The 10,002-nt window shown below is 35.3% G+C and overlaps 1 protein-coding gene across 1 annotated transcript; it reads right to left on the bottom strand.

Annotated features, from left to right (window-relative positions):
• Positions 1 to 699: 699 nt before the first annotated feature.
• LOC118029416 (peroxisome biogenesis protein 5) lies at positions 700 to 9,399 on the bottom strand. The gene is made up of 15 exons (XM_035033291.2): positions 9,039 to 9,399; positions 8,683 to 8,823; positions 8,442 to 8,589; positions 7,489 to 7,682; positions 7,101 to 7,352; positions 6,413 to 6,535; positions 5,867 to 6,034; positions 5,082 to 5,275; positions 3,680 to 3,926; positions 3,101 to 3,185; positions 2,758 to 2,867; positions 2,360 to 2,584; positions 1,730 to 1,795; positions 1,304 to 1,398; positions 700 to 1,220 (listed from the first exon to the last, which is right to left on the bottom strand). Exons 1-15 carry the CDS (start codon positions 9,156 to 9,158, stop codon positions 1,142 to 1,144), a joined length of 2,247 nt encoding a protein of 748 aa, XP_034889182.1. The 5' UTR covers positions 9,159 to 9,399; the 3' UTR covers positions 700 to 1,141.
• Between the last annotated feature and the right edge of the window lie 603 nt (positions 9,400 to 10,002).

Below are 10,002 nucleotides of genomic sequence, written 5' to 3'. Positions count from 1 at the left end.
TAGATTTTTAAAAAATATATTTTTTTTAATCATGTCACACTTTAAAAATACAACATAATCAAAAAAATTTATTCTTATATCAATTCATCAATTTTTTTTAATTTTATATGGTAATTGCCCTCGCGCACCAATAGGCAACAATGGTGTCCCTCTCTCTCTCTCTCTCTCTCTCTCTGCGTTAATTACTGCCACTAAAAGTTAGAGACCAAGCCAAGTTGCCCCTTGCTAACCCCACACTGCAAAGTGCGTGTTCGTGTTCCCATTCACCCGAAGTGTGTATTTGTTTTTTATAGCTTTTTATTTTTAAGTTTTTTTATCTAATAAAATATTAAATTAGTATTTTTTTTAATAATTTTAATATACTAATGTTAAAAATAAAAATAAATCTGAAAAAATATCACAATACCCGCACAAGCTTCAACTATATGAATCCTTCAACCTATGGATTCGTTAATTAATTAAGCAACAAGCTTCAAGGAAGACCGGTCACGAGCTGGCTTGTACGATTCAGACCACTGCTAATCACACACCCTTGCCTACCTGATTATTTAACCACACTTCGCTTTCTTTCCTTCTTTTACAATTTTTGAATGTGTAACCAAGTTATAAGCATTAGTGCGCACGTTTTCATGGCTCTGAACCGTGAAAAAAATAGGAAATATTGAGAGGGAAATAATTAAGTAAAATTTCCACAACAGCTTCAAAAGAACATGTCCGCATTTGGGGAAAAAGAATTGTTGCTTTCATAAAATTCCGTCCCTAACAGCAATGGCTTGGGAAACTTCCTTTTCTTCTTTTCTTCTTTACCTTGATTGAGATCATGCACTTGCATTGTATTTATTTTCGTTCCTGGTTTTAATTATCCCAGTGCTTAAGAATCATGAGTTATAACCAGGTACTGGGTTTCAAGTTTACACAAGTACTTGTTTGAGTTAGCTCCAAGAATCCATTTATGATTTTCCAACTTCCTAAACAGAGTAATCTTCAGCAACAGCTCCAATAATCCATACATGAGTTTCAAGCACCAAGCATCCTCCCATGAGCGCTCGTAGCCTTTCAATGGCACAAACGGGAGGCTTTGGAATCCCATCAGAGCTTCATTGACCCTATTATTCATTAAATGCTGACACAAATAAACATATTATAGTGGGAACTCCTTCTGTAGAACATCAATATTTCGAGAATCACAAGCTTCAAACATGTCATTCCTAGAAGCACAGCTGCAAGGTAAAAACAAGGATAAGATATATGAATGCATTGAATTTCAGAACTATTAAGAAAAACCTTACTTTCTCCGTCATACCTTAAAGAAATTCTCAAATATTGCCAAGCATTATCTGCCTTGGGATTCATAGCAAGTGCCCGAACATAGTAACGGATGGAATCCTCATGCATACCCTAGAGGCAAAAAAATATCTCACATGTCTGATAGTGGTAGTTCACTTCTTGTAAAAATCTACAAATTACTAAGCTCGGGCATTCCAACTACACAGGTTCTTTTTTTTTTTTTTTCATGGTGAAATAATTCTGACTATGAAGGATAAATATAGCTTCTAAGCAGGACTTGTAAATCTCTAAATACATAAATAAAAAATACGAAATGAGGTTGCAACGTTTACTTATCTCATGAAAGCTATAAAAGCAACTAAGCAAAGGGAAACTACTGTCTAACAAATGCCAAAGATGGCACTAATAATGGAGTCGTGAACAATGAAGCAGAGGTAAACACCTGGTTGGCATAACTGATTCCCATGTTTGCCCATGCTCGAACATAGTTAGGCTTCAGATCAAGTGCCTGGAGGAGAGGAGAGATGAACAATCAACAAATAAATTTAATCAGGAAACAACACAAAGGAGTTGACAACTGAAAGAAATTTTGGAAAACATGATGCCGACAAAATGCAAAATCACCATAGCTGATAAAAAAAAATGCAATTATTGTCATGCTTGTTAATCTACAAAGATGAAGATGTGAAAAGCCACAAACATGAAACAAGAAAGTGTGGGAAAACAGCATAGAATGCTGTGCAACCAGAAATTTACAGGACATAGGCTTTATTTGGGGGGGGGGGGGGGGGGGAGCTATACAAAATACTAGGAAACCAGCTTAACAAAGGAAAAAAAAAAAAAAAACTTGATCCTTTGAAAGACACTTGAACCTCCCTAAAATGCACGCTAATTTCACAGCACAAGCTTAACATGGAAAACCTAAAATACCTATCAGGCCATGGAATCAAAAGTATAGTATGATATGTTGGAATAGCATTATAATTTCTTCAGGAAAGTGCTTATGTTCTGTGAGATATGGAAAAATGACCGAATTAAACAAACAATTGATTTTAGTTGTATAGAGATATACCTGCTGATAAGCCAATATCGCATCAGCACTCTGAACACTGTTGGCTTGTGTTGCACCAAGCTTGTTCCAAAGAGAGTAATCCTGAGGCTTGAGTTTCAAAGCTCTCTGGAAAGAAGAAATGGCTTTGTCATATTCCCGTGACAAATTGTACAGGACACCCAGTACTATGTGCACGTCAGCATCCTCGGGTGACATCTCAGCAGCTTCATTGAATAATCTAGCAACCTGCATGTTGTGGAGTGAGAATTTTGATGATCACTCCAAAAGTCAGCAAAAAATTCAAATAGAAAAGGAAAAGGAAATGAAAGAATTGAAACAAAAGATAAAAGCAATTAATGTGCGTAAAAAAAAATCCACCCTTCTTATTAAAGAAACAAAGGTATTTCTGCAACACTTACATCTGCATAATACAAAGAATCAGAAAGCTCTGGATTGGCAAGTGTTCTGTACTTTGGATGATGTCGTAGCCATCCATATAAATATTTCAATGCAGCTGCCTGCTCCAACTCTGAAATGTTGAAGGCAAGTTATTGACCCACCTAAATTCAGTACTTCAAAAACAATTAAATTCATAAAGAATCTCTATTTCCAGAGTTTTGATAGAAATCGTAATGGAAAAAAAAGAATTTGATCGGGGGTGGGGTTCTATTATGATACATTCTTTATAAAGCATACCTAAGAATGTCAAACAAATTTAAGTTAAACTATAAGTTGTAAATATAAGTAGGAGCAATGACCAACCATTTGTATGGCTCACGCCTAGAGCAAGAAGAACTTCAAGATTTGTAGGACCAGCCTCATGAGCACGCATCATGGCTGCAATAGCCTGTATTGATATTTAATCAGATTCATATGCACTATTCTACGTTGAAATCACAGCTAACAGGACTCCATGAATGATTAGCAAAGGTTTTTAAACCCACCATAAAAATCCAATTAAAATCAATTTGATCTACAAATTATTCAATTCGAGACCTGATTACAAGCTATAAATAAGGCACCTAACACATCCAAACAAAATAACATACAGATTCATCACTAGTCATACTTTTATTTTCCAGTTCCTGCAGCATAAAATTTTAATTAGATCAAAACAAGAATTCTCAGAAATATAAACAGTTCAAACAAAATCATTTCCTCAGCACAAAATCTTACATGACTACTGAACCAAGTATATTGTAGGTCTCATTCAACTATAAACAAGCAGATCTAGTAGAAACTGTTTCACCAAGTTCTTGAAGAGAATGAGAAATCAACTATAAATAAGACCTCTAGAAACTTATTCTAATCTACCAATTGTAACACAGAAAATATCCCAACCTGTTGATCATCATCATTCTCTGCATGTGCTATTCCAAGCAGCCTCCAACCTTCAGCATTATCTGGGTTTTTCAAAACTTCAGCCTCTAAAGCAAGCACTGCTTCACTCAAAAGCCCCTTGCGGAATAGTTCCTGGCCTTCTTTCAAAGGGTTCGGATGACCAACATAAGGATTCATGTCTGAAAACACATAAACGCCCCTTGAAGCATCTGACTTCTGCTTGGCAACTACTTGCTCGTTTAGGTACCTGTAAGATATTACAAGTTATTATACATGAAAAGAAAGTAATTCACTCAAGCAGTTGACAGCAAAAAGATAGACAGGATCATTTGAACTACTCTAGACAACGGTATTCTTAATAATGAGCAAGGAAAAACTGAAAAACTTGTCAATAGAATAATGCATAATGAGAATTGTAACAAATGTGCCTATATCAGATTTTATTATGACTGAATTTTTCAAAAGCATTTATATGATCACAAAAAGAATCGATGCCACCAGAAATAGATAGGCAGGGAAGTGGACCAGTTACATCCAGCGTGAGCATCTGCAGGTTATGCTAATATTGAAAATGACATGGTTACAAGAATACAAAGGAAAAAAATATACGATGCAGAGATGAGAATTTGAACCTTGATTTAACCATATACAATTTTTGCTAATAACTGTTACTGTTTAATTTTAATAATTATAACTAAAACAAATCACCAAGAAAGTGTAAGACCAAATCAAAACTTCCAAGAAAGAAATGGAGCTTACTTGCATCTCATCTGGGGGGGGAATTACTCCCTCCATCCCATTAATATTGGCCCTTTTGCCAATTAAGGAAACACCAACAATCATTAACTGATTTTGAATTTAGCATGTTATTCCTTTTGCTCCATAAGTTCCCTAACTACTCTTGCATTCTTAGTGTTGTAAATTAAAAGGCAATAAAGCACACCATAGGAAATTTGACATTTATAAAACTTACTTTCAAAATGGCCAAATAAGATGGGACACCTAAAAATTGCAAAAAGGGAAAAAGATAATGGGGCATAAGAAGTACTAACATTATGTAGACCTTGACAACCAACAATGATATTTAAAAAATAAAATATAAAAAACACCGTTCAATGTTAAAGTCAAAACATGACAGAATTGGTATAAGAAAGGTAACAAAACATGATCAGTTTCAACTCTAAAAATTGGGATGCAAAATCCTACGCAGCTTCTCAATGCATAAAAGAGAGCCAAACACCACTACACACTAGATTAAATATCACTTCCATTTTAGAATTGGGTCATGAGTAAGCACACAAAAATTCAATCTGATAATCCAGTTAATAGACATAACCCGTTCAGTAATATTTAATTTACCCATGTAAGAAATAAACCTTTCAACAATGTCTATTATACTCACTCATCATACGCATCTGCCCAATTATCAGCTGAACTCTCTCCAAAAGCCCCTTCTCCAACCTGCCGTCCAAATTCATCTGCCCAGTCATTAACATGCAACTTTGAGAATTCATTTACCCACTGTTCATCAACAGGTCCACTTTGCTCTCTTTCAGCTGCAAACTCTTTCGCCCATTGATCAGGTCCATGAGAAAGCTGAAAAACACTCAAATTAGATGGGAGAATTTTATTAGATAGAGGCAAACTGATATAGAAATACATAACCGGTGGCTTGTTTAAGAAAGCTGCAAGAAGAAAAAATAAATGAAAAGAAAAGGAGATCAGGGCATATAAAACTGTATCTATCAATTACAGAAATTTGAGCCACTCGAAAGTGAAAGAATCGAGGCAAACTAATGGTACATTCACATCAATAAGTACTCTATTTGAGTTTCATTCCACAAATTCCTTTTCACAATTCTTCCCTATAAAGCCAAAAAGGACACAAAATCAAAAAAGGCTTCCATTGCCTCAAAGTTGTAGATTCCTATGGCTTTGTTTGTCACAAGTTCTCTTCCCTTTAAATATTGATGCATGTTAAGCACAGTGGTCAATCTATATTCAAAATGAAATAGAAACCCTAAACATGAGATTAAAGTTGAATCAAATTGAAAGGTTTGCCTCGAATTTATTGTCCACAGAAGTATTATTTTACTTTTTGTTTGAGAGATCAAGAGAGAGGGCAGCAATGAGTGAAAAAAACAGGAAAAAAAATCCTTGATCATGCTTGCAAAAGTAAACACTTGCCTGATTGCCTGCATATTCATCAACCCAGGAAGGACCTGCAGTATATTGTTGCTGATATTCTGTTGCCCAATCTCCTGATGAAGACAGTGCAGCTGGCTTGACTTGATTATCATCAATAATAAGTTCTCCACGACTCATCTTTGAGACAAATTGAAGAAACTTAGAATTCTGCACGGCTCATCACACATGACTACCATTTCAGCATAAGTAACAGTGCAATATAAAAAAAAAATGAAAGCACAAATAAATAACAAATTAAGTCTTTATCATGCAATGCTAGCATATTTAAGTATTTCGTCAAGTCACATCACTATCGATATGTTTAGTATATTTTGGCCAATTTTGTGAAAAAATTAGGTATGGTCATCATTTTATCAATCCTCAGCCTTGTTCAAAGCATTAGGGCCCTTAATCCAAGTGTTTGTATCCCCACTTAGCGGCTAGCTCATAATTTATACTATCAATGCAAAAACTAGGAGATTTTGGGACCAAGAAAGAACTTGCAAGCCATGAGGAAAAACTTAAGTTAAAGTAAAGCATATGAACCTGAAATTTGGGGTCGTTGTTTTGAGCTAGTGTGTGCGCAAGCATACGAGTCTGCTCCATTGCAGCTAAGTTTGAGATATTTGCACCTCCCATTTGATCTGCTGCTGAGACCAATCGTTGTTCCTAAAACCAATAAAAACAAGATAAATAAATTGCAAGCCAGAGCAATTTCCACTGATTTGTACACTGATACAGAAATTATAACAAAAGAATAAAGGCAATAACTAATCAATTGTGCAGTTAAGAAGTCCATGACTACAAACATCATGATTGGCAAAGGGGAAGGGATAAAATACCGCATAACAATATAATCATGAAGATCAGAACTCTCCAAAGAATCAATAATTAAGGCAAAATGAAGAACAGAGTAACCAACAAAAATGTTTTATTGCATAGTTTTTTTTTTCAGAAAAAATAAATAAACAAGCAAAAGAAAAAAAGAGTTTAATGAGTCATAAAATTACAATTAAAAAAAAAACACGAAAATAATAGGTGAATGACACTAGTTGCTGGAAACATAAAATGGAAACAAGGTTAAATTCACTGGTGAGTAAAATAGCCCAATATTTTTAACACATTTTTATGGATTTGTAACTTAATTGTACCATTGATTGATGGATCTAGGATTGAGAGGGTTCTTGAATTTTGTCATGCAGTGACTAAATTGATATGTTTAATCCCTTATTACCTGCTCAAACTCAGAGGCCCAACTATTAGCACCATGCTGCTGTTCAAACGAGTGAGCCCAAGCATTAGGATTACCATGGTCTATTCTGTGTTGGCTAAATTCTGCAACCCATCCATCAGATTGAGGAGGACCAGGTCTCAAAGCACCTTGAGACTCATTCCAGTAATCCTCTAGCTCTCGGAATCTGCCAGCTAAAGGTCCCTTAGCCCGCACATCACCATCAATATCTAATGAAGACAGAAGTGCATTCACCTACAGAAACAACATAGTCAAGAGTACAATTGCAGTTTTGCTAATGCAATCAGGATTGATGTTAGAGCAAATTGACAATTGGAAGTAAAGCTAGTAATTGCATTAGCTTTCCGTGGACAAAGAAAAGGCAGCGGACCTGTGCATTGATAAAATCTTCACTCTTATCAGCAAAAAAATGCCGGGCCATTATGCTGCTACGATCACGTATGCATTGTTTGTCACCTTCAGACAATCCCAATGCTGGTAGTGGAGCAGGACGAAATGGAATTCCACCATGGCTACTGCCCACAAAGGAGTGCAAAAAGTTTGACAACACTCTTTGGGGTGGTCCTGCATATGAAAAGTAGAAAACATACACCAAAAAGCCATGCTCATGTGAGATTTTTCATAGTTGGTAAATAAATAGCTCCTGTGGTGTTTGCTTGGTACTAGACACAAAAAAAATTGTGAAAACACTGAAACAAGTTAAACATGAATAAAAGTTCTAGAAGATTTTATTCAATGTTGAAATGGTTCATCTTTTGTTACCCTTATATTCTCCAAGTGAAGTCACATCAAGCATGGTATCGCAGACCCTATTCTATCTAAATGCACACAAAGGAGGACAGCTGTGGCATCCTAGTGAAAGAAGTATCCTTTATATTCTAACTTTAGTTCACAAATGCACACAAAGGAGGACAGCTGTGGCATCCTAGTGAGAGACGTATCCTTTAGATTCTAACTTTAATTCATGATAATTCATGTAAATTAAATGATGAGAGCATACATTTTAGTTCCATTCCTTGATCGCAATGACATCCATTTTGAGGGCTTTCCTGGTGTAATATGTATACTGATATGCAAAACTTGCAATAGATAAATGGGTTTTGAAAGTTCCACTACTCAGTCCTTACCCATTTACTTGGCATTACTCGCAATCTGCCCTACTTGAACAGTCCTGGAAGAACTGTTTAATGAAAATTAAAATTTGCCTTTACTGTTTTGATTATCTATTATTGTTGGCCACTTGCAGATCATCATCTAGATTATTATGAATCATCACAGGCTTCAAACTAGGCAATTAACTATGAGTAAAGATAGGTAAGTTACCTTCGAGAGTTGGTTGGAATTGAGAAGGAGGTAAGCGGTGATCCAATAGAGCAGGGGGAGGAGGAGGACCAGAGCGATGAATATCTTCCCAGGCATCAGCAAATCCATTCTGATCAGCAGAGCGAAAGCCACGAAGAAACTCTGAACTCTAAACCAACATAATAATAGAAGACAAAGTTAGACAATTTTATTATTATTATTATTTTTAAAGAAAGGAGAAGAAGGAAAAGGAAGAAGAGACCTGAGGAGTGGGATGATGAGAAAAGGAGTGATCAAAGTCGGCTCCTGGAAGTGCTCTCAAACGGTCCTCAGCTGTGGCATCCTGGTAGAAAGGAGGCTCTGTACCTGTGGTTGTTGAGGTTGGGATTTCCTTTAGCCTTTCCTATTTTATTTTATTTTTCAAGAACAAAAAAAGTCAAATCACCAAAAATGAGGACTATTAGCTTGCAACTAATCCATTCAACAAGCACCTAAAAAAAGAAAATTTAGAAGAAAAAAATAGGAAAAAAAAGACAGAAGTAGTGGCAGAGTCTAGCCTAGAGGAAGATGAATTGATAGGAGAAAAAGGAATTGAAAAAAAAAAAAAAAAAGAACAACCTGCGTCTTAGAAGAAGAACCGATAAGAGCGTTGGCGAGAGCACCGAAAGGATTAGATGAAGAAGAAGAACCTGGAACCGCACAAGCCGCTCCTCCCGTTACAAGCTCCCGCATCGCCATCTTCTTCTTCTTTTATTGTGATTTTGAAGAAAAAATTCTGATAAATAAAATTGAATTAGAATGAATTTGATGAAGATAGAGCAGGGTAATGGAAGGAACGAAGGAAGGAAGAGGAGGATTTATGGACGGACGGATGGATTGGTTGTTGAGAAAAGATGAGGAGGGTGTTTTGGGAAATGCAATCAAGTAAATCCCAAACCCAGATAATAAGGACGACGATTTGAGAAGAGAAGAGGTGAGACGAGACCACCACCTCCTATTTTTATTTATATATATATATATATATATATATATATATATATATATATATATATATATATACACGCGCGCGCGCCCACATCACGCACTACCCGATGATTTCTATCATAAATAAATATAAGCAATTTCCCCCTCCCTCCCTCTCATTGTCTGTGTGTGTGTAAATCCTGCCAACAAAAATAATAATGGTAGTCATCTATGATCTATCTATCTCATCCAATCTTTAATTTTGGTGATGTGCATTTTTGCTGCTGCACACACTTTTAGGCATACTAGTTGTGTTCCGCAATGTTACAACAGCGACAACACGAACCACAATTTTCTATCCAAAAAAAAGAGAGAGAAGTAACTCACAAATTTAAACAAATAATATATTCATAAAGTATGAGTTATTAGGGTAGTTTTTGTTTATTTATGTATTTTAAAAATATATTTTATTTAAAAATAATTAAATATATTAAAATTAAAAATTAAAAATATCTAAAAAAATCATTTTAATATATTTTTAAATTCACACTACACAATATCAAACTCATATTTTAGTTTGAAATTATATTTTCTTTTAAAAAACCAAATCTCCATTTAT

This window comes from Populus alba, chromosome 11 (assembly GCF_005239225.2).
Source record: "Populus alba chromosome 11, ASM523922v2, whole genome shotgun sequence".
Lineage (NCBI taxonomy): Eukaryota > Viridiplantae > Streptophyta > Magnoliopsida > Malpighiales > Salicaceae > Populus > Populus alba.
This window is presented reverse-complemented; position numbering and strand designations above follow the sequence as displayed.

Bases quoted from the DNA above. Each gene is read 5' to 3' on its own strand.
- LOC118029416 (XM_035033291.2), bottom strand. From the start codon at position 9,158: ATGGCGATGCGGGAGCTTGTAACGGGAGGAGCGGCTTGTGCGGTTCCA. The intron at 3,186-3,679 runs GTTGGGATATTT...ATATCAATACAG, and splicing joins AGAATGATGATGATCAACAG to GCTATTGCAGCCATGATGCG. The intron at 1,796-2,359 runs GTATATCTCTAT...CCTCTCCTCCAG, and splicing joins CGATATTGGCTTATCAGCAG to GCACTTGATCTGAAGCCTAA.